The sequence below is a fragment of the Mustelus asterias genome, chromosome 13 (assembly GCF_964213995.1).
Source record: "Mustelus asterias chromosome 13, sMusAst1.hap1.1, whole genome shotgun sequence".
Lineage (NCBI taxonomy): Eukaryota > Metazoa > Chordata > Chondrichthyes > Carcharhiniformes > Triakidae > Mustelus > Mustelus asterias.
Window position 1 is genome coordinate 74,428,168 of NC_135813.1, and position 24,487 is coordinate 74,452,654.

Sequence of the window (24,487 nt, forward strand, 5' to 3'; positions counted from 1 at the left end):
TCGCTTCCTGGCCTTTTGGCTAAGTCAAGCGTCAGATCAAGCCCAAGATTGGGTGCAATGCTGTATCTTGTTGGCTTGGAGGTTAGCACTGCTGCCTCACAGCACCAAGGACCCGGGTTCAATCCCCGGGCTTGGGTCACTGTCTGTGTGGAGTCTGCACATTCTCCCTGTGTCTGCGTGGATTTCCTCCAGGTGCTCCGGTTTTCTTCCACAGTCCAAAGATGTGCTGGTTAGGTGCATTGACCATGCTAAATTCTCCCTCAGTGTACCCGAACAGGCGCTGGAGTGTGGCGACTAGGGGATTTTCACAGTAGCTTCATTGCGGTGTTAATGTAAGCCTTATTGTGACTAATAAACTTCCAACTTTCAATCTTGTTTTTCTTTCTTGTGGGGACTGTGGCCGGAATTGTCCAGCCGTTCATGCCAGCGGGATTCTCTGGTCCCGCTGGCAGTGCACCCAAAACCGCGGGTTTCCCAGTGGTATGGGGTGGCTTCAATGGGAATTCCCACTGACAGTGGCGGGACCAGAGGACCTGGCCTTACACTTACATAGCATCTTTCACATGCTCAGGACAAATACCCTAAAATGCTTTCCAGCCAATGAATAATTTTTACAGTCTTATCCCGATTATAATGTAGGAAACATGGCAAGCAATGTGCAAGCTCCCACATACAGCCATGTGATACTGTTTGAGAGATAAATATTGGCCGGGACACTGAGGATAACTCTCCTGCATTTCTTAGAAATGGTGCTCTGGGATCTTTTAGGTCCACCTGAGAGGATGGGTTTAGCATCTCACCTGACAGACAGCATTTCTGACAGTGTAGCACTCCCTCAGCACTGCACTGAAGTATCAGCCTTGATATTTGTGTTCAAGTCCTGAAGTTGAAATTGAACCCACAACCTTCAGACGCAGTGGCAAGAGTGCCCGCAACTGGGCCATGCCCGACACAGCAGCACTGCACCGTGTACAATGTTTCCACCCCAATGTTGTGAAAATGGCAAAAATCGATTGAAAATAAAACAGCTTCTCCAAGGTGCCTCATCATACCCCCAACAGCCACCCACACACCCCCCACCGACTCACCCCACACCACCCACACACCCACCCATCCACCCACACCACTCACTCACACCACCCACGCCCCCGCCACCACCCCCCCCCTCCCACCTCCCCCGCCACCACACCACCCACACCCGCCCACACCACGACTGCCATCAGCAAGGTCCCTCAATTGGACGGAGCATCACGGACTGTTCTGACAATGGCGTACATACCTTCCCAACCACTTCCACAAAGGCTCCATGTTCCTTCAATTTCTGGATGGTAAACTCTGGTGTGCTGCTGGGAACCAGAATGGTGGCAGGAATCTGGAGCTTCTGAGCAGCAAAGGCAGCAGCCAGGCCCGCATTCCCTCCTGTAAGATCAAAGCTATTAGAACAAGACGGGCAACTGAGGGGTTTCTCCATGACAGCACATTTTCACTTTTTATGTATAGAGTTCAAACAAGCTATTGACTATAAACTATCCTCACTGAAGCTCAACAGATCAGTAGGATGTGCCCATTATGGGAAAAAAGTGATTTGGATTCCCTTATGGTTACCATACAGACCAAGTTTGAAACCCCCCACAACACCCTCGCCCCTTTCCATATGCTTGGCTAGCTGTACTGGCTGGAACGATGCTAAAATGACCCCAAATGATAGGAGCAGCTTCAAGCTCCCCTCTGGAACACCCAATAGCCTGACTTGGAGTTATGTTGTTTCCACCTCTTCATCATTATCATCTCTGGTATTTCCTATCCAAGAACATCATGGGAGCAATATTCCCAGGGGAGTACAGCAGCTCAAAGCAGCACAGTAGTTAACCCAGCTGCCTCACAGCGCCAGGGACCCGGGCTCGATTCCTGGCTTGGTCCTCCCAGTGTCTGGGTGGGTTGGGTTTCCTCCGGGTGCTCCAGTTTCCTCCCACAGTCTGAAAGACGTGCTGGTTAGGTGCATTGGCCGTGCTAAATTCTCCCCCAGTGAATCCGAACAGGCGCCGGAGTGTGACGGCTAGGGGATTTTCACGGTAACTTCATTGCAGTGTTAATGTAAGCCTACTTGCGACACTAATAAACAAACTTAAACGTACAACATTTTCAGGGAAACTAAAGATGCAGCAGCAGCACTCGTAAACAAGTTTCAGAAAAATGACTATGGTTCACTTCTATCATTACATATACTATAGTCCTGCAAGGGTCAGTACCTTCAAGAGAGGAAAGAAAATTGTCACCATCTTTTAAAAGAATCAGCGGGTTTCCTTGCAACTGGTACAAACTTTGCACCCCTTCCCATTTTTTTGTTAAATATACTATTAAAAACTATTAACTATAAAAAAGGTTATTCTATTCTGTGAAATCGTGGTTAGCTCTGCTGCCTCACAGTGCCAGGGACCTGTGTTCAATTCCAGTCTTGGGTCACTGTCTGTGTGGAGTTTGCACATTCTCCCCGTGGCTGCGTGGGTTTCCTTCGGGTGCTCCAGTTTCCTTCCACAGTCCAAAGATGTGCGGGTTAGTTGATTGGCCCTAAATTGCCCCTTAGTGTCAGGGGATTAGTAGAGTAACTATGTGGGGTTACGGGATTGTGGTCGGTGCAGACTCAATGAGCTGAATGATCTCATTCTCCACTGTAGGGATTCTATGATTCTATGATTCCATGAAGCATTCAAACGTCTGCAGGAACACCAAATACCGAAAAGCAGGATAGGATTTTCTACTGCTCACCACTATCTCCTCAAGGGCAACTGGAATGGATAATAAATGCTGGCCCAGCCAGCAATGCTCACATCCCGTGAATGAATAAAGAAGTGAATCATGCATTGACCAGACATTGGCTTTGGGGACACTAGGATGTAACTCGGGTGTGGAGGTTGAAAACCAAATAAATAACAAGAAAATAGAAGAGAACATAGTTCCAATTAACAGGCACTGAAGAAAGTCAGAGAGGAACCGACGGTGCTCTTAAAATAAGAGTTAGGTGGGAAAGTAAGGTATGAGGCGGTCACAATCGCCGGAATTCTACCGCCCCCACCCGCCATCGGAATTGGAGCGGGCGAGGGGTGAACAACAGGAAGTTCCATTGACTTCGGACAGGAAGTCCCGGTCTCGGACCGAGCAAGGCTGTAAATTCTCGCCCAAAGAGTCTGCAAAAAGATATAGACTGGCTTAACAGATGGGCAAAAACTGGCAGATGGAATATAGTGACTGGATTTCTCCGGCCGTTCATGCCACAGTGGGATTCTCTGGTCCCGCTGCAGTGAACAGAGATTTGGCTGAGCGCCAAATTCCCCATCCTTGCTTGCAGGCAGTGTGAATGGCCAGAGAATTCCGGCCAGTGTCTGCAAATGTGAGATCATTCACTCTGGTCGGAAGAATCAAAAATCAGATTTTTTTTAAAATGGTGAGGAAGAGGCAATGACCTAGTGACATTATCGCTAGACCTTAATCCAGAAACTTATCTAATGTTCTGGGGACCTGAGTTCGAATCCCGCCACGGCAGATGGTGGAATTTGAATTCAATAAAAAAAAATCTGGAATTAAGAATCTACTGATGACGATTGTCAGAAAAACCCATCAGGTTCACTAATGTCCTTTAGAGAGGGAAATCTGCCGTCCTTACCTGGTCTGGCCTACGTGTGACTCCAGAGCCACAACAAGATAGTTGACTCTCAACTGCCCTCTGAAATGGCCACTCAACTCAAGGACAACTAAGGATGGACAACAAATGCTGGCCAGCCTGCAACGCCCATGTCCCACAAATGAATAAAAAAGAGTTAAATGTTGGTGCTCAGAGGGATTTAGATGTCCCTGTGCACAAAACTCAGAAAATGTAACTTGTAAGAAATTGAGAAGGCTAATGGTATGTTGTCCTCTATTGCAAGGAGATTGGACTCCAAGAAGACTTGCTGCAATCATGCAGGACCTTGGGAGGACTACATCTGAAGTAAATTTTCATCTCCATACCAAAGGAAGGATATTCTTCCCCCAGAGGAGGTACAACAAAGGTTAACTAGATTGATTCCTGGGTTGAGAATGCTGTCCTGTGTGGAGATGTCAAGCAGAACGGGCCTACATTCTCTGCAGTTTAGAAGAATATGACGCTCTGACTGAAACATGTAAAATTCTGAGAGAATGTCTCACCTGACCAAAGAGTCTAGAACTAGGAAACATTGGGTGGGATTTTCCGGCCGTGCTCACTCCAAGGCCGGAAATTCCCACCCGAGGTCAAGGGGCCCTTGCATGGTCCGTGTCCCACCCGCTATGATTCCCGTGGAGGGCAGGATGGGAAAATTCCGCTGCCTGTCTCAGGAAAAGGGATTGGCCAGTTAGGACTGAGATGGGAAGAAATTTCTTTACTCAGATTTGAGAATCTTTGAAATTCTCTAACCGAGGGCTATGGATGCTGAGACATTGTATATTCACACCCAAGATCAATCATTTGATTTCTGAATTCTAAGAAGATCAAGGGCTATGGGAATATAGAGAGGGAAAGGAAAGTTAGGTTTGAAGATCAGCCAGGATTTTATTGAATCTTGGAGCCATCTCAAAGGTCGAATGGCCTACTTTTCCTCCTATTTTATATCTTAATGTGAGCAGATGGTCTCCTTCATCCATACTTATCCTTGTAGCCTTTGTGATAATGGTTCAAAAGGCGTGGGATGTTGCACATAAGAAGAACTAGGATCAGCAGCACAGACTCTCGAGTCTGCTTTGCTGTTCAATAAGGTCATGGCTGATCCTTTACATCAACTCCATTCTCCCGTTCCATCCCGAAACTCTATCGATCTCAGCCTTCAATATACTCAATGACTGAACATCCTTATGGGGTAGACAATTTCATCAACTCACAAGCCCCCAAGTGAAAAAAATGTCTCCACTCCTCATTTCTAAATGGTTAATCCCTTATCCTGAGGCCATGACCCCGAGTTCAAGACTCTCCAGCCAGGGAAAACAGCCACTCAGCACATAATTTGTCTCACTCACTTAAGGAGGAGACAGAAAACACTCAGGCTTTTCACTGCAAGTCACAGTCAAGTGATTCCTGTTGGAAAGTGCGTTGCTGTTAAGTGACAACAGGACTGAAACCACCTGTTCCCCCCACCGCTATTCAACAAACAAGCGCTTAAGTCTGCCAAGTGTATGACTCAATATCATACAGCATTGAACTCTTAGCAAGCAAGCTATCAGAGCAAACGTGTGTATTTTTCCCAATTCTCTTCCCAGACCTAGTACTGCACTGTTTCCATAGCTAGTAATTCCTGGAACAGATCGCTAGTCTATCACCAGGGGCTTATGGCTTGAGGAGCTCCACTCCACATCAAGCGTGGCTGACCAGGTGTCTCTCCCACTCTTACCGCCAACCATTGGTATGTTTGGAAGGAGCTGCAGGTTGACACTCAACCTGTTTGACCACATTATGAACGCACTTTCTTTGACCATCAAGTTTTGGAGTAGGATTCGAACCCGGAGCGTCTGGCTCAGAGGCAGGTTCGCTACACACTGTGCCACAAGATCTCTGTGTATTTCTATAGTTGTGTTAAAATGCAGAATTACAAAGTGTCAAAGAATATTTCTTAATTCACAGCAATCCTGCTTTTTGGACGTATTGTTCTGCTGATGTCAATTTTGCATTTCCGCACAGGTGTAACGCCTTAACAGAACCTCTTTTATGCAGGTTCTCAAGGCCAGAACACCGTGACTTGAAATTCATTTACATACTTGCAATTCAGCAAACAAATGGGATCAATTTTCTTGAAGCATCTTGCTGTTTTCATTAGTCCACTGAAATGCAAAGAATGGAGAAGATTTCATCCCCCAGTGCATCTGCTACACAGAGACACCTGGTCACATTGTACCAGTCATCAGAGCAGTATCCAAGTCACAGGACTTTTCACTTCCTCGTTTATACTCGCTGAACTGATTCTAGATTAAAATTTTAATTCATTATTGTGACAGCAACTTGTATTTATATAGCACCTTTACCTGAATTAAACATCCCATGATGCTTCACAGGAGCATTATAAAGCAACATTTAACAGTGTGCCTCATAAGGAGCCATTTGAGCAAAAAAAAGTAGTTTTTAAGGAGGAAAGATAAGATTTTTTAATAAACTTTCATGGGGCAACATTCATTGCACATCCTTAATTGCCCTTGAATTGAGTGGCTTGCTAGGCCATTTCAGAGGACAGTTAAGAGTCAACCATATGGCCGTGGGTCAGACCAGGTAAAGATGACCCTTAGAGGCATTAGTGAATCAGATGAAAACAATTGACATTCAACATAAGGGTGGCACGGTGACACAGTGGTTAGCACTGCTGTCTCACAGTGCCAGGGACCCGGGTTCGATTCCCGGCTTGGGTCACTGTCTGTGTGGAGTTTGCACTTTCTCCCCGTGTCTGCGTAGGTTTCCTCCGGGTGCTCCGGTTTCCTCCCACAGTCCAAAGATGTGCAGGTTAAGTGGATTGCTCATGTTAAGTTGACCCTTATGCCGGAATTCTACCCCCCGCCATGGAATTGGAACAGGCAAGAGGCAGACAACAGAAATGTCCGTTGACCACGGGCGGGGATTTCTGGTCTTGCACAATTGAGGATGTAAAATCCTGCCCTTAGTGTTGGGGGACTAGCAGGGTTAATACGTGGGGCTACGGGGATAGGGCCTGGGTGGGATTGTGATCGGTGCAGGCTCGATGGGCCAAATGCCCTCCTTCTGTACTGTGGGGATTCTATGAACATGGTCGTCACTTTCAATTCCCGATTTATTCATTTAATTTAAATTCCACCAGCTAGCCATGGTGGGATTTGGACCCATGTCTCTCGGGCCTGTGCCTCTGAATTATTAGTCCAGTGACATTACACGATGCCACCATCTCCCCAGGAGAGTTAGAGCTTTAATGAGAGAATTTCCGAGCTTAGGGCTTGGACAGTTGGAAGATACAACTGTGATGGACTGGCCATGCTAAATTGAACATTAGGAGGATCAGGAAGATCAGCAGGGTAAATACGTGGGGTTACAGGGATAGGGCCTGGGTGGGACTGTTGTCAATACAGGCTCGATGGACCGAATGGCCTCCTTCTGCACTGTAGGGTTGAAGTTAAAGTTAATTTATTAGTCACAAGTAAGGCTTACATTAACACTTCAATGAAGTTACTGTGAAATTCCCCTCGTCTCCACACTCCGCGCCTGTTCGGATCAATGCATCCAACCAGCACGTCTTTCAGACTGTGGGAGGAAACTGGAGCACCCAGAGGAAACCCACGCAGGCACAGAGAGAACGTGCAAACTCCATACAGACAGTGACCCAAGCCAGGAAACGAACCCGGGTCCCTGGCGCTGTGAGGCAACAGTGCTAACCACTGTGCCACCGAGCCGCCCCTATGATTCTATGATTCTATTGGTGGATTGATTAAACTCAGATACGCTCAAAGGGCCAGAATTAGAAATCATAGATATCTCAGAGGGTGCAGGAGATTACAGACGTGGAGAGGGGCAAGACTGTGAAAGGAAGGGAATTATGCTTAGAACCCAAGGAAGTAGGTGAGATCCTAAATGGATACTTTGCATCAGTATTCACAAAGGAGGGACACGTTGATTGGTAGTGTCTCAGAGGGATGTGTAGACCCGTTAGAACAAATCGCAATTATAAGGGAGGAAGTGTTGGGTGTTTTAGGAAGCATTAAGGTAGACAAATCCCCAGGGCCAGATGGCATCAGGTGAGGTCCCATAGGATTGGAGGATAGCAAATGTGGTCCTGTTATTTAAGAAGGGTAGCAAGGATAACCCAGGTAATTATAGGCCAGTGACTTGACGTTTGTGGTAGGGAAATTGTTGGAGAAGATTCTCAGAGATAGGATCTATACACATTTAGAACTGAACAGTCTCATTAGCGATAGACAACATGGTTTTGTACGAGGGAGGTCATGCCTCACAAATTTGGTTGAGTTTTTTGAGGAGGTGACAAAAATGATTGACGAGGGAAGGGCCGTGGATGTCGTCTACATGGATTTTAGTAAATCATTTGACAAGGTCCCTCATGGCAGGCTGGTGCAAAAGGTTAAATCTCATGGGATCAAAGGTGAACTAGCTAGATGGGTACAGAACTGGCTTGGCCATAGAAGACAGAAAGTAGCAGTGGAGGGGTCTTTTTCTGATTGGAGGTCTGTGACGAGTGGTGTTCCGCAGGGCTCTGTACTGGGACCTCTGCTGTTTGTGATATATATGAATGATTTGGAAGAAGATGTAGCTGGTCTGATTAGTAAGTTTGCAGACGACACAAAGATTGCTGGAGTTGCGGATAGTGATGAACATTGTCAGAGAATACAGCAGGATATAGATAGGCTGGAAAATTGGGCGGAGAAATGGCAGATGGAATTTAATCCAGATAAATGCGAAATGATGCATTTTGGTAGATCTAATGCAGGGGGAGCTATACAATAAATGGCAGAACCATCAGGAGTATAGACACACAGAGGAATCTGGGTGTGCAAGTCCACAGATCCTTAAAGGTGGCAGCACAGCTGGAAAAGGTGGTGAAGAAGGCATATGGCATGCTTACCTTTATTGGACGGGGCATAGAGTATAAAAGTTGGCATATGATGTTGCAGTTATATAGAACGTTGGTTAGGCCACATTTGGAATACTGCGTCCAGTTCTGGTCGCCACACTACCAGAAGGACGTGGAGGCTTTGGAGAGGGTGCAGAAAAGGTTTACCAGGAAGTTGCCTGGTATGGAGGGTATGAGCTATGAGGTGAGATTGAGTAAACTAGGGTTGTTCTCCCTGGAAAGACGGAGGTTGAGGGGCAACCTAATAGAAGTTTATAAAATTATGAAGGGCATAGATAGGGTGAACAGTTGGAAGCTTTTTCTCAGGTCAGAAATGACAAACACAAGGGGTCACAAGTTCAAGGTAAGGGGGGCAAGGTTCAATACAGATATGCCGGGGATGTTTTTTAGACACAGAGGGTGGTGGGGCCTGGAATGCACTACCAAGCAAGGTGGTTGAGGCAGACACGCTAGGATCATTTAAGACTTATCTAGATAGCCACATGAACAGACTGGGAATAGAGGGATACAAACGGATGGTCTAGTTAGGAACACATGATCGGTGCAGGCTTGGAGGGCCGGAGGGCCTGTTCCTGTGCTGTATTGTTCTTTGTTCTTTGATTTGAAATCAAGAATGTGAATTTTAAAATGGAGTCTATATGGGTCAGTGAGCACAGTGGTGATGGGGGAATAGGACTTGGTGTGAGTTAGGATACAGTAAGCTGAGTTTTATGTGATCTCAAATTTACTTCATCATGAATGTTTCCCCATCAGGGGTTTCCCAGCAATAATCAATGTAGATCACCGATTAATCGCACTTCAGACTTCCATTGTAAATGTGACTCTGGATTAATTCAATTCAATTCAATGTTCTCCCCACCCACAGTGGAAAATTGGGTACATAAGGATTTTAGCTAATGTCTGCTTTGAGGCTATTATTTCATATACTTGTCACCATTAGATAACATGTGTCATGTAATGCAAAATCGGTAAATTGGTTTTGCTTTATGCTTCCAGTTATCTCAGGCTGATTCCAAGCTATGACTTTTACAGAGCTACGACCCTAAGTAAATATTAAACGTGCTTATTGGTATTCAGTTTGAATCCCGCAAATCAACAGCACCTACACAACAAGTGTTAAATACATTCTGAAATCAGAATATACATCATTTAGCTTTGATCGTGTTAACAGGCCTTTGTGCAATTACACAGAGTGAAGTACTCACCAGTAAGTTGTGACTTACCTGAAGAGCATACAAAATGTTTGCAGTCTTTCTCTGCAGCCTGAAAAAGTGATGTACCGATTTTTATTTTTGCATATGCCAGAACGTGAATATAAATTCCAAATACTTTTAATATGAAGGCAAAATTAATTTGCATATTTCTTGCTGCTTACCTTTTGACAGAAATACCCTATTCCTCTTATCTTATAGGAGCCAGTTGGCTGCACATTGTCGAGCTTGATGTAGACTCTTGTTCCTGCCACCTTGGAGAGTGGCAGACTTTCGTGAAGTGGTGTGCAGATATGGAAGCTTTTCTGATCTGTCGTTGCCATTGTCTATCAATTAAAGATTAAAATGAATGAATCAGCTTGATTTCTTCAAAAAAAAGCGGCTAAATGGATTTTTTATTCTTCCACCTCTTGAGTTCAATCGTCATCCTTTTTTTTTACATATCTTCTTTCAGTTGTGAGGGTAAGAGAAAGACTTACAGATTCCTCCCCAGTATCTGGCACTGGAATTGGACTGGGCATCCTCATAAAGATACATGGCTCCAATCCATATACACCTTCATAAAGGTACATGGCTGTAGTCCATGTACATCCTCATAAAGATACATGGCTCCAATCCATATACACCTTCATAAAGGTACATGGCTGTAGTCCATGTACATCCTCATAACGATACATGGCTCCAATCCATATACACCTTCATAAAGGTACATGGCTGTAGTCCATGTACATCCTCATAAAGGTAAAAGCAAAATACTGCGGATGCTGGAATCTTAAACAAAAACAGAAAATGCTGGAAAATCTCAGCAGGTCTGACAGCATCAGCGGGGAGAGAATAGAGCTAACATTTCGAGTCTAGATGACCCTTCGTCAGAGCTAAGAGGAAAGAGAATCAGCGGAGAATTATACTATGAGGGTGATGGGGAGGTGGGGTGGAATGGGACAAAGAGAATGTAAATGAGGATACAGAAGGCTGAGAAGTTGCCGTAAGTGTCCATTAAGTGATCAAAATGTGTGAATGGCAGAACACAGGTACAGATGGTTAAGGGACTGCCTGAGGAATGTAGCTGTTGCCCTGAAGGGAAGGGGGACGGGGGTGGGGGGTGGCAGTGGGAAAGCTGGAAAGAAGGATGATCAAATGGATGAATGAAATGCAACGAAATGCAATAAAATAAATGGAAATGAGGTGAAGGTGGAAGGGAGAGTTCATCCTCTGAAGCTGTTGAACTCAATGTTCAGTCCCGAAGGCTGTAAAGTGCCCAATCGGAAGATGAAGTCCTGTTCCTCCAGTTTACGTTGGGGTTCGCTCGAACATTGCAAAAGGCCAAGGACAGAAATGTGAACAGGAGAACAGGGTGGTGTGTTGAAATGACAAGTGACAGAAAGGTCTGGGAGGGAGGGGAGGGAGTGAGAGCAGTGGCCCGGGGGTTGGGCTGGATGCGGTTGAGAGCTCTGTTAACCATAGTGGGTGGAAAACCATGATAGAGGAAGAAAGAAGACACATCGGCAGCATTATTTTGGAAAGCGGCATCATCGGAACAGATGCAGCAGAGGCGAAGGAACTGAGAGAATGGGATGGAGTCCATAGAAGATGTGGGGTGTGAAGAGCTGCAGTCAAGGTAGATGTGGGAGTTGGTGGGCTTTTAATGGAGACAGAGAGGTGAAGAAAGGAAAGACCAGTGTCAGAGATGGACAATGTGAAGATGATAGAGGGGTGGAAATTGGAAGCAAAATTGATAAATTTTTCCAGATCCAGACGATAGCATGAAGTGGCACCGGTGTACCAATAAAGGAGCTGTGGAGGGGGCCGGAGTAGGACTGGACAGGGAATGCTCCACATAATCCATAAAGAGACAGGCATAACTGGGACCCATGTGAGAGCCCATAGCCACACCTTTTATTTGGAGCAAGTGATACAAGTTAAAAGAGAAATTGTTGCTTGACAGAACCAGTTCAGCCAGCTGGAGGTGTCAGTGGTGGATGTCAGCTTTGACAAAAGGTCATCTGGACTCGTAACGTCAGCTCTTTTCTCCCCTTACAGATGCTGCCAGACCTGCTGAGATTTTCCAGCATTTTCTCTTTTGGTTTCAGATTCCAGCATCCGCAGGAATTTGCTTTTAATCCAATTCTCCATTTTGTTTTATAACAATGAACAATTAAGACTGAATAAACAAGCCATAAGATAATGTAACTGCAATAAACAACATAATTACAAACCTTTACAGACAAGATAGTAATCACAAAGGGAGGATGGCTGATTGATACATACATTTGTAGTGTATACAGTTTATTGCTGCACTGAGAATTTCATGTTGCTCATCTTAGCCACATATACATGTAAGTCTAACTTCACGTTAGATGCCTAGATAACACCTGAAGTGAAGAGTAGATGTTTGTCATTTTTCTAATTATATTTGAAGCACAGTGTATAATGTTAATAATGCTGCAACAAAGAACATGCGAGATCCTCCCACCTCCATTATCATGATTGCTGTTGAGGGAACAGACAAGGTGTAATTACAACAAACATAGTGCATCCAGAGCCAACAAACTGTGTTCTATTATTTCTAATGCTACATACTTTGGAGACTGTGTAAAAGCCATTTACAGTCACTCTGAAATTATTTTAAAAACACCCAAATATGATTTCCTGTTCAACAGACCATATAATCTGCTTTTACTGATGTTCACTGAGGAAGAAGAAATTCATGAATTTATATAGCACCTTTCAAAACCTCTGGACCTCTCAAAGCATTTTACAGCCAATTAAATGCTTTTGAAATGTAGCCACTGTTGTAAAGTCGGAAATGCTGCAGTCAATTATTGCACAGCAAGCTCCCACAGACAGCAGTGTGTCCGATAATCTTTTTTTATGATGTTGATTAAGGATAGGTATTGGCCAAATCACTGGCATTAAACTGCCCTGTTCTTCTTCGAAATAGTACACATGGAATCTTTTCTCCATCTGCAAGAGCAGATCGGGACTCACTTCAACGAGCCATTCAAAAGATAGCACCATCAATAGTGTAGCTACCATGCCTTGCAATGTCAGCTTTGATTCTTGTGCTCAAGTCCTGGTGGGGGAACTGAACCCACATGGTGGCACAGTGATTAGCACTGCTGCCTCACAGCGCCAGGGACCCGACTTCGATTCCTGGCTTGGGTCACCGTCTGTGTGGAGTTTGCACGTTCTCCCTGTGTCTGTGTGTGTTTCCTCCGGGTGCTCCGGTTTCCTCCCACAGTCCAAAGAGGTGCAGGTTAGGTGAATTGGTCATGCTAAATTCTCCCTCAGTGTACCCGAACAGACGCCGGAGTGTGGCAACTAGGGGATTTTCACAATAACTTCATTGCAGTGTTAATGTAAGCCTTCTTGTGACTAATAAATAAACTTTACTTTACAATATACTGACTCAGAGGCAAGAGCGCTACCCACTGAGCCACAACTGACAATGAGGGAAGAACAGTGCCCCAGATACAAGGAGAATTTCCTGATGCCATACCATCTTTGACCTCCATCCGACAAGACAGATGAAACCTTATCATCTTACCCAAAGTACAATCCCTCCAACAGTGCAACTCTCCCTAAATACATCACTATAGCATCAGCAAATTTTGAACAGTAGTCAGTATTACAAAGTAGAAAATGCGGCAGTCCAAGTTGTGCACAGCAAGATCCAACAAACAGCAATTTGACAATGACCAGATCATCTGTTTTAGGTGTTGGATGAAGGAAAAATTTAGGTCAGAGCACTGGGGAAAACTCCCCTGCCCTTCTTTGAAGGAGTGTCGTGGGGTGTGTTATTTCCAGCTGAGAGGGCAAAGTTGGTGCCCAGGTCTCTGAAGTGGGGCTTGAATGCACGATATCATAACTCAGAGGTACCAATTCATAGTGGTCAGAAATGGCTCAATGACTTTGCAGGGAGATGGTGGCGGCATAGTAGTAATGTCACTGGACCAGTACTCCCGAGGCTCAGGTGAATTATTTGGGTACACGGGTTCGAATCTCACCATGGACAGATGGTGGAATTTGAATTCAATTGAGAAATCTGAAATTGAAAGCTAGTTTCAGTAATGGTGACCATGACAACTATCATCAATTAGTAAAAGTCCATTTGTCCTTACATGTGACTCCAGGCCCACCGCAATGTGAGCAACAAATGCTGGCCTTGTGACGCTGACATCCCATTGAAAGAGTAAAGGAGAACATTTCCAACCTTGTGCTGCTATAAGGTGGCACCAAACAAAGGGGGTTTCAAGTAGTTTTCAAAAGAGCACAAAATACACTTTCAATTATTGAGATACCTTCCTACCCTCTTACCCTGACTGTGGGGGGGGGGGGGGGAGAAAAAAATACATTATTTAAAATAAAACTTCAAACCTTCTTGAACTTGACAGCACAGTTAGTGTATGAACACAGCACTGGTCTCACATTTCTCAGTGCATTGATTCGACGCAGGTTGATTAGAAACACAGAAGAAAGTTGCACGTGTGAGTTCAAGCACCATTCTTAGCCATGTTCACCACCATTTACATTCCCTTTGTCTTTTTCTCGATGACATCGTTGTCAATCCCTCCTGTCTCCACCAAACACTGGCTCTCTATCCAGCCCCCGCAGCTCCCCCCACCATCCCACCCCCCACAACAATATAAATCTCATCCTATTTCCTATTGTCTTCAGCTTTGATGAAGGGTTATCCAGACTCGAAACATTAGGGGCAATTTTCCGGCCTCGCCGTGCTTGGCGCAGATCGCGCCGATCGTAGAAAATTGCATGAACACCTAAAAACAGGTTTCACACCAGGAGCCAAACGGTTTGCAATTATTGTGGTCCCTTTCTAATGGCACAAACCGGATCTCGCCCAGAAAGGGCGCAAGGCCAACTAACATATTTAAAGTAGCATTTAAATATGCTTAGCCCATTCTACGCCAGATTCTCCAAGCTCCCGGGATCTTCCAACCATCTAAGTGAGTGGGCGAGGGTCTGGCAGATGGAGTACAATGTTGGTAAATGTGAGGTCATCCATTTTGGTAGGAATAACAGCAAAATGGACTATTATTTAAATGGTAAAAAATTGCAGCGTGCTGCTGTGCAGAGCTCCTCTTGGCTGTTGGGTGCCTGTGCATCGCCAAGGGGCACAGATGGGCAGAGTGGACATGAGGAAGTGGTGTGGGGAACTCTGGTCAGTCAAACCTCTCAATTCAAGACAATTTGCAGCAGGGACTGACTACTAGACTGTAGCTAAACATCCCTCCTTTAGTCCGGACACCAGCACACAGTAAACTGCCTGGGTGCAATTCATTTCCAATTCCACGTCTTCCGTCAGGAAAATGACACAAAAGTCTGAGATCACTTACCAACCAACTCAAGAACAGCTTCTTCCTTGCTGCCATCTGACATTTAAATGAACCTATCTTATGTTAAGTTGATCTTTCTCTACATCCTAGCTATGACTGCAACACTACATTCTGCACCCTCTCTTTTCCTTCGCCCCTATATACTCTATGAACGATATGCTTTGTCTGTATAACATGCAAGAAACACTACAAACAAATTCTTGCGACAATAATGAATCAAATCAAATAATTTGTTTTTCAACGCTGGGTTTCATGTTCGTTTTTGTAACAAAAAAGTAAAAACTGTGATTTCAGTTCAAAAATATATATCTACCTCCAGTTTGGTGATTTATCCCGGGTAAAATCCGACTTCTTTCTAACTTGCCGAAGTTCTTGAGGAGTCTCTGGAACTGGGGAGAGATTAAAAGCCGGTTAAAGTCGAAGTGAGTTCATGACCAAGGTTAAACTGTTGGAGCTAACGGTCCCAAATTAAAGTTTGCCCCAGTAAACTAGTTCAAGACTTCATCTCCGGAAAGCCGCCCCCTGCCTCCCAGTGCCAGCCTCTCCCCCCTCCCCTGAAGCTGGTGGGATATTCCTGGGCCAAGTTGCTCTGCCCTCACCGGGGACAGGCACCGCAGAGAGACCGCTTCCCTTCACCAGCACATCGGGCAGTGGGCACAACCGCAGCCGCCTGTCGCTAACCCCAGAGCCGCCCCAGGGAATCGAACTGACCTCGGTGACTAATGCCAGGCTGGAAAAGATTAAGGGGGAGTTGTTACGAACTAAATGCGACAAAGAAAAAACGCAACGACTGACACTGATCGCTGAGTCAGTATCTAGCGTTTGTATATTATGTAATTTCGCCACCTCGGCCCCACTCAGTGGATTTTATTTTTATTTCAGCGTTGGCTGTTGGTTACACCTCCCAGCAGAGAGCTGGCACTTTCCCAGGGTCTTATCAAGCACTTCTGCTCCACCCTGACGTTGTAAAAGACTGGTTCCAACTGGATATGAGTTATTGCAAAGTGTTTGGTCTGGGCACCAGTCTACTGTCCACAAACTGAATGAAAGCAATGCAGACCCCACGAATATCCTCCGCCTTTTCTGATAACGCATTTAATCTGCTTCTCCAAACCTGCACCAACTCAGTACAAAATCTGCAAATGCAGCTGATTCGAAAATAATATTCAAACAAAAAAATAAATGAGGGTCAGAGAAGGAGCAGACGGAAAGATTAAGTTCCCATTGGCCTGGATCCAAGACAACATAGGGTCAAAGTCATTGACAAAAAAGAAAAGGGGACGGAGGTTTTTACACAAGATAGAGATGAGGAGGATTTTTTTCTCTCAGAAGGAGTGAACCTTTGGAATTCTTTCTCGCAGAGAGTTGTAGAGGTTGGGTCATTCAGTATGTTCAAGGCTGACATAGACAGATTTTTAATCACTCTGTCAAGGGTTATGAGGATAAGGCAGGAAAGTGGAGTTGAGGATTATCATATTAGATTAATACAATGGCACAGTGGTTAGCACTGCTACCTCACAGCGCCAGGGACCCAGGTTCAATTCCCGGCTTGGGTCACTGTCTGTGTGGGTTTCCTCCGGGTGCTCCGGTTTCCTCCCACATTCTGAACGATGTGCTGGTTAGGTGCATTGACCCAAACAGGCGCTGGACTGTGGCGACGAGGGGAATTTCACAGTAACTTCATTGCAGTCATAGAATCATAGAATCATAGAAACCCTACAGTACAGAAAGAGGCCATTCGGCCCATCGAGTCTGCACCGACCACAATCCCACCCAGGCCCTACCCCCACATCCCTACATATTTTACCCACTAATCCCTCTAATCTACACATCCCAGGACACTAAGGGGCAATTTTAGCATGGCCAATCAACCTAACCCGCACGTCTTTGGACTGTGGGAGGAAACCGGAGCACCCGGAGGAAACCCACGCAGACACGAGGAGAATGTGCAAACTCCACACAGACAGTGACCCGAGCCGGGATTCGAACCCAGGTCCCTGGAGCTGTGAAGCAGCAGTGCTAACCACTGTGCTACCGTGCCGCCCCAAAAAAGAAATGTGTTAATGTAAGCTTTACTTGTGGCTATTAAATAAACTTTACTCTACTTAAATCATGATCTCATTGAATGGCAGAGCAAACTTGATGGGCAGAATGGCCTACTTCCGCTTCTACCTCTTATGGTCTTACAGCAAGTGATTATGATCCTGATTGTGCAGCTGAATGGGTGATGGAGACAGATTCAATGGAGGTTTTCAAATGGAGCAGAGATTAAGCACATGGGGGGAGGGAAATGTAGGCTTATAGGGAAAGGACAGGGAGTGGGAGTAGCTCGACTGCCCCCGCAGATACCTGGTACAGGCTCAAGGGGCCAAATGGTCCTCATTTATGCCCCTTAGCAATCAGTAGCTATTTATTCAAGATTATTTTGTACGTAGTTTCATTTTCATGGTTGACTGTTATTGATTGTGATGTCAACACTGTTGCAAACTATTCTTCTCTCTTTATCTGAGCTGTATTCTATTTATTTTTTCAAGTCTCGCTATTTCTGAAACATTTGTTGCCAGGATTGACAAATCGTTTAAACCCTCTTTGGTATCCGTAGTGGAACTTGTACTACTGACAATATCCACCTTTGAGCCTTTGACTGGGAATTGAGCTGCTGAAAAACATCATCTCCTCTGTTCCAAATTACGTGGAATTTGTGACACAGAAATCGGTAATCCAGTCCAACTGATCTGTGCCAATGTTTATGTTCTTCTTGAGCCTCCACCTACCCTACTTTATCGACTCTTCATGTCCTTCTGTTCCTTCCACCCTCCCTGGGCAAATAGGCTTCTGTCGAATGCTTTACAGATCTATTAGTGACCATCTCCTATTTATGGCCCTTAGTTTCTTGATTAGTGTCAAAGGTAGGCTCACATGAACACTACAATTAAGTTACTGTGAAAATCCCATAGTCACCACACCATTCCTTTCCAGTTGGCATCTTGAGTTATCACACATAGTTCCCCTGTTTTGTAATTCTAGTCATCCAGAAATGTATCTCTGTGTCTTGTTTGCATTTTTATGGCCTTGTTAACTTGTGTTGCTACTTTTAATGATTTATGACTGTCCACTTTTGCTCCTTTACTGTGCTTAGACTTTTATTTTCCAAGAAGTGTGTGGCCTGACCTCACAGTTATCTATATTGAAAATCATTTGTCTTTTCTACACCCATTCTTCAAGTTTATGAACTTTTTTCTTGCAGTCTTCCTTAGAATCCAGAAAACAATTCCTCCAATTTGGTGAAATAGTTCTTCCAATTAAAACTGGAATTGTAGTCCCGGGAACATGATGAGCCAGCTCAGGGCATCATACGTGTTCATATGTTGTAAACTTACATCATGAGCAAAGCATATGACTTCACAGTGGCACAATGGTTAGCACTGCTACCTCACAGCATCAGGGACCCGGGTTCAATTCCAGCCTTGGGTGACTGTGTGCAGTTTGACATTCTCCTCATGTTTGCATGGGTTTCCTCCGGGTGCTCCGGTTTCCTCCCACGCTCCAAAGAGCAAAGAACAAAGAACAATACAGCACAGGAACAGGCCCTTCGGCCCTCCAAGCCCGCGCCGCTCCCCGGTCCAGGATTGAATCCTGAATCCAGGATCCCCGCCCAATTTTCCAGCCTATCTACATACCAATATCCTATCCACCGAGCTGTCCCTCACAGCTACGATGCTTTGTTCATCACAACCTATTAACTCACCACCACCCCCCCATTCCAGACCATGTGATCTCCAGGGAGAGGCGAAAACCCAGAGTGAAAACCCCAGGGCCAATATGGGGAAAAAAAAATCTGGGAAATTCCTCTCCGACCCCCTGAGGCGATCGAAACGAGTCCAGGAGATCACACTGGCCCTGATCGGAAAATGCTTCCCAACCCTAGTCATTTCCACGAACACCATATGAATTCCCTGCCCCCGAGACAGGTTCCCAACTATCCGCAGTCTCGCTCTGTACTGGCACCAGCAAGATGATCATAGAATGAAGCCTTGAAACGAGAAACAAGGAACAATTAGCCCAATTAACAAAGGTGTGTGGGTTAGGCGAATTGGCCATGCACAATTGCACCTTAGGTGAAAGTCAATGGGACTAGCAGGGTAAATACATGGATTAAGGATGGGATTGTTGTTGGTGCAGGCTCAATGGGCCAAATGGCCTCCTTCTGCACAATAGGGTTTCTATGATTCTATGATATGAATCAGCTCAATGTGTTTGGCAGTACAACCATGGGGTTGCGCTGACAGTAGGGGATAAAGGTAAAGTCACCATAATATACAGATGGCAATAGGCTGCTCTCCCCTTTGAGGGCGAGAGCTGACTAGTGGTGATTTAACCTGAGAATCACCAAGCTTATGGTGAGGGGCAAGTTTGAGAAGGTGGGTCCTTCATGAATACTCTGCCGGTACGGGAATTGAACATCGCTCTGCATCATGAACGAAAGTTCAAAATAATCATGGATCTGTGAGGCTGCCAGTTCCAAGTTTGTTAAAAGCTTTCATAGAATCATAGCATGTTCCTGGAGTTAAACTTGAGATTTCTTGTAGGCCTGCACACATTTTGTGAGGGAGCACAAGGATTTTGCTTTTCAACAATAGGCAGCAATATTGGGCCAGTTTACCTGCATGTCACCAGCAGAATCCCCATCAATGCGCACATTCAGAAAATTATCCCTTTGTATGCTGTTCACCTACTTACCAGATGTTTTGAACTTGCATGGGTCAAACACTGGAAGAAAAATAATTCTCTCTTATCTCAGATCTTCACTTTCCTTATGGAATCATTTTTTAATCATAGAATCCCACAGTGCAGAAAGAGGCCATTCAGCCCATCGAGTCTGCACCAACCACAATCCCACCCAGGCCCTACCCCCATATCCCTACATATTTACCCATTAACCCATGCATCCTGGGACACTAAGGGGCAATTTAGAATGGCCAATCAACCTAGCCCGCACATCTTTGGACTGTGGGAGGAAACCGGAGCACCCGGAGGAAACCCACGCAGACACAGGGAGAAGTGCAAACTCCACACAGACAGCAACCCGAGCCGGGATTCGAACCCAGGTCCCTGGAGCTGTGAAGCAGCAGTGCTAACCACTTTGCTACCGTGCTGCCAATGTTTGATTTTGTACTGGATTAGACAGCCAACATGAACTTAGTATTCTGTTTTATTTGTAAGCGTCTTGGAATCAGCATATCCATACACAAAAAATAAAATCCAGAATACAATTCATCAAACAGTTAGTTATAACATCTGTACATGGAAGTCTAATGATCCTACATAGCTGGCACAATGCCTATTCTGTGATGCTAAGTTTATGTAACCTGATTTATTCTTGTGTAGTTATAAACTCATGGAGTCACAAAGGTTTACAGCATGGAAACAGGCTCTTCGGCCCAACTTGTCCATGCCGCCCTTTTTTTTAAACCACTAAGCTAGTCCCAATTGCCCGCGTTTAGCCCATATCCCTCTATACCCATCCCTCTATACCCATTTCATTAGATGCTGTAAAGGTATGAAAATCATTTTTCTGTGATCGGATTGTCGGCCACACAGGATTACATGGTTCTCTAATTTGATGCCATGTCCAGTTCAGAAGCAACTAATTCTAGTCGGCCAAACTTGAGATTGTGCGAAGTGTCAGGGTGTTTCCCACATGGTGAGTTCCCAACCTCAGTTTGTCTACTATGGGGAAGTAATCAGTCAAGGTTAGGATAAGGGCAGGTAATGTCGGAGATACTGAAGGGGAATAACCGAGTCCTAGTCATGCTGTTTTTAAATTTCATTACTAACCACCATTGACAAAGACCTGGAAACCTTACCTTTGGATCTCCAGTAGACACACACCGAATAATTGGCATCTAAAAGCCAAGGTTAAGTTTCCTAAATTGTGTGTTCCTCTGCCAATCCAAAAATAAATATTCCTCATGATTTATACACTGGAAATACTTTCTTTATTTTATCCAAATAATGGGTCATAATAAAGTGGAAGATCCCAATCACTGATCAATCCAGAAGTTAAGAGCTGGCATTAATATAAACACCTCTACCTTGGGGAATAATTCAGTTGGTTTCTATTTCTGTCTATGTTCCATCAATATAAATAGAAGCAGGCTATGCTCTTCAGATAACTGGAAAATAAGCCAAGGTCAATTTAGTACAACATCAGAACAGCAACCGTAAATAAAATATGGCAAAGAAAATTCATGCATTTGTTTTTTTTTGTCAAGATTTCCTCTGGCATTTGTCAGGAATTGCCCTTTCAGACCCTATTTTACCATTTTGATTCTAAGTGCTGGGTAGACTTGAAACTGGGAGCATTTCAGATCCGACTTTTAGACCCGTTCTCAGGTGCCCCCATATGCACTCTGCCTGCAAAAATATCAGCGATTCCGAATCGTGCTGCACAAGCTTGTGTGCGGGGCTTATCGCGCCCAAAACACTGCAGCTCCGATCGGCGCCTCCAACTGCACATGCGCAGAAAAAAAAGATAGAGAAACGCTTCCCTGTCACATTGCTCCTGGGCCGGATAATGCCTCCCCCTGGCTCCCACAGACATTGCCCCACCCCCACACATAACTGATCCCCTTATCCTCCCTACCCCCCTTCCTCCCCACCGATCACAAGCAGAGTGGCAGCGGACCCCCCTCACCCCCCACTGATCACACGCAGTGTTGCAGCGGACCCTCACTGCCCCCCCACCTCTGCCCTCCCGCCCCCCCCACCCACCCAACCCCCTCCACCAGAGAGCCATCTGACCCGCCTCCCTCCCTGCCCCCACCAATCTCAAGAAGAGAGCCACCAGAAGCACTTAACTGACCTCCTCAGAAGCTGGAGTACTCGAATCGGACCTTTGCGGACCATGTCTGTTGCGCGCCGAATCTGGATGGGTGAAAGCGGTGGTAAAGGGGGAAATGCCGGTAAGTTTGGGCGTGCAGCCCATTAAGTCAATTTAAATGGATGCAAATACATTTAAATTGACGTCACGCCTGTTTCGGACACGGTCTGATGGTGGTCATTTTCAGTCCTTGGTAAAGGGGGAACCGGCGTGGAGGCAGGCGCGGATCACAGTACTCGCCTCACACCTGACTTTACCAAGTTTCCACGCCCCAAAATGGGCGCAATGTGATAGTAAACTCGGGCCCTTAGGGCCCTATTTTACCATTTTAATTCTAAGTGCTGGGCGGACTTGAAACACCCAGCACTTTTTAGACCCGTTCTCAGGCGTCCCCATATGCACTCTGCCTAAAAGAAAGCAGCAATTCTGAATCACGCTGCAGAAGCCTGTTGGTGGGGCTTATTGCGCCCGAAACACTGCAGCTCTGATTGGCACCTCCAACTGCGCATGCGCAGAAAAAGAGATAGAGAAACCCTACCCTGCCACATCGCTCCCAGGCCAGATAATGCCTCCCCCTGGCTCCCACTGACATTGCCCCACCCCCACACATAACTGCCTCCCTTATCCCCCCACCCCCGGCACTCAGACCGATCGTGGGTCCCTCCCCCTTCTCCTACACTGATCACACACAGAGTGGCAGTGGACCTCCCTGCCCCCACTGCCCCTGCCCCCCCCCACCCCCCCACCTCCCGTGTCTTCCCAATAGAGACCCGCCTCCCTCCCCCATCAGAGAGCCATCTGACCCACCTCCCTCCCCCCCACTAGAGAGCCATCTGACCCACCTCCCTTCCCCCCCCACCAGATAGCCATCTGACCCACCTCCCTACCCCCTGCCTCCCCCCTCCCCCCCCACTGGTCTCAAGAAGAGGGGCGCCGGAAGCTCTGAACTTACCTCCTCAGAAGCTGGAGCACCCGAATCGGACCTTTGTGGATCATGTCTGTTTCACACCGAATCTAGACAGACAAACGCGGTGGTAAAGGGGGAAGTGTCGGTAAGTTTGGGCATGCAGCTCATTAAGTCAATTTAAATGCATGCAGATGCATTTAAATTGACGTCACGCCCGTTTTGGATGTGGTCTGACAGTGGTCATTTTCGGCCCTTGGTAAAGGGAGAATCGGTGTGGAGGCAGGCATGGATCGCAAAACTCTCCTCATGCCTGACTTTACCAAGAAAACGGGCGCAACTTGATGGTAAAATCGGGCCCTTGTCCAAACACGTGTAGGTTAGGTGGGTTAGTCATGGTAAATGTGTTGGGTTACAGGGATAGAGAGGGGGAGTCTGGGTGAGTTGACCTTTTGGAGAGTTGGTGCAGACTCGATGGGTTGAGTGGCTTCTTTGTGCACTGTAGGGATTCTATGATTTTATGGTAAAGCTTTCTGCATGAAGGAATCCCAAGCTTAAGATTCCGGTTCTTTGTCTGTATTTATAAATCATTTTCCAATAAGTTGCCGTCAAACTGCTCCATTCTTGAAATTGTGACATATTAATGCAGCAATGTGTGGTACTTTACAAACTTTGGAACCAACCAGATAGAATGCAATGCTCTCATCTACATTCCTTTATTCCCAAAACGCGGTTAGAAAGCCTTGTGAAAGCTTTCCATTTTCTAGATTCAATTAAATTATTGGACCTTTTTTGCAAAAGCAGCAAGGTACTACCGACAGCACTGAGGTAACGACCAGAGAATCTCTTCTAATGCTGTTAAAATGACTCATGATGTGTAGATCCCGGCGTTGCACTGGGGTAAACACAGTGACTCACCTGATGAAGGAGCAGCGCTCCGAAAGCTTGTGTGGCTTTTGCTACCAAATAAACCTGTTGGACTTTAACCTGGTATTGTGAGACTTCTTAAAATGACTCATGCCCAGGCTTTGAGGATATAGAGCAAGTAATTGCTGTATTGTCTCCCTCTACATGTGGAAATGTAAAGAATAGTCCCCTCTAGCACATTCCGATGTCTACCAACATTTTCTGAGAGGATTATGTTTCTAATCCTTATGAATGTAGTTTTAGTGTTCGGAGTACAACAGTGTTCCAAGAGCACAGTAGGGGAGGAGGGGACAGTAGAAGAGCTGCTTCTTCTCCTTGAATATATAATCTAGACTGACACTTCAATGCAGCTTTGTGGGAGTATTGCATGCTGTAGTTGCTGCCTTTCAGAAGAGATGTTAAACCAAGATCCTTTCCGTCCATCACAGGACATAAAGCCTCCCATGGCACTGTTCAAAGAACAGCAGAGACTTTGCCTTGCAATCAATATTCCTCCCTCATCCAACAGCAATAAAAGAGATAATCTGGTCATTAGCCCGGTGCTGTTTGTAGGACCTTGCTCATTTTGCAAACCAGCCCCTGGTGGAAGCAGCAGATAAGATGCT

The 24,487-nt window shown here is 45.7% G+C and overlaps 1 protein-coding gene across 3 annotated transcripts in view; it reads right to left on the reverse strand.

Annotated features, from left to right (window-relative positions):
* Nucleotides 1-16,087, reverse strand: part of sdsl (serine dehydratase-like) — a 42,350-nt gene extending 26,263 nt beyond the window's left edge. Inside the window, exons 1-5 of one of the 3 annotated variants that reach the window (XM_078227008.1) lie at nucleotides 15,964-16,087; nucleotides 15,482-15,557; nucleotides 9,979-10,140; nucleotides 9,827-9,866; nucleotides 1,280-1,419 (exon numbers count right to left, since the gene is read on the reverse strand). In XM_078227008.1, coding sequence (XP_078083134.1) covers nucleotides 1,280-1,419; nucleotides 9,827-9,866; nucleotides 9,979-10,137 — 339 coding nt within the window. In that variant the 5' untranslated portion in view covers nucleotides 10,138-10,140; nucleotides 15,482-15,557; nucleotides 15,964-16,087. Of the gene's footprint in view, nucleotides 1-1,279; nucleotides 1,420-9,826; nucleotides 9,867-9,978; nucleotides 10,141-15,481; nucleotides 15,558-15,767; nucleotides 15,845-15,879 lie in introns of those variants that run through there. The other 2 variants (XM_078227010.1, XM_078227009.1) reach the window with 2 other exon arrangements.
* Between the last annotated feature and the right edge of the window lie 8,400 nt (nucleotides 16,088-24,487).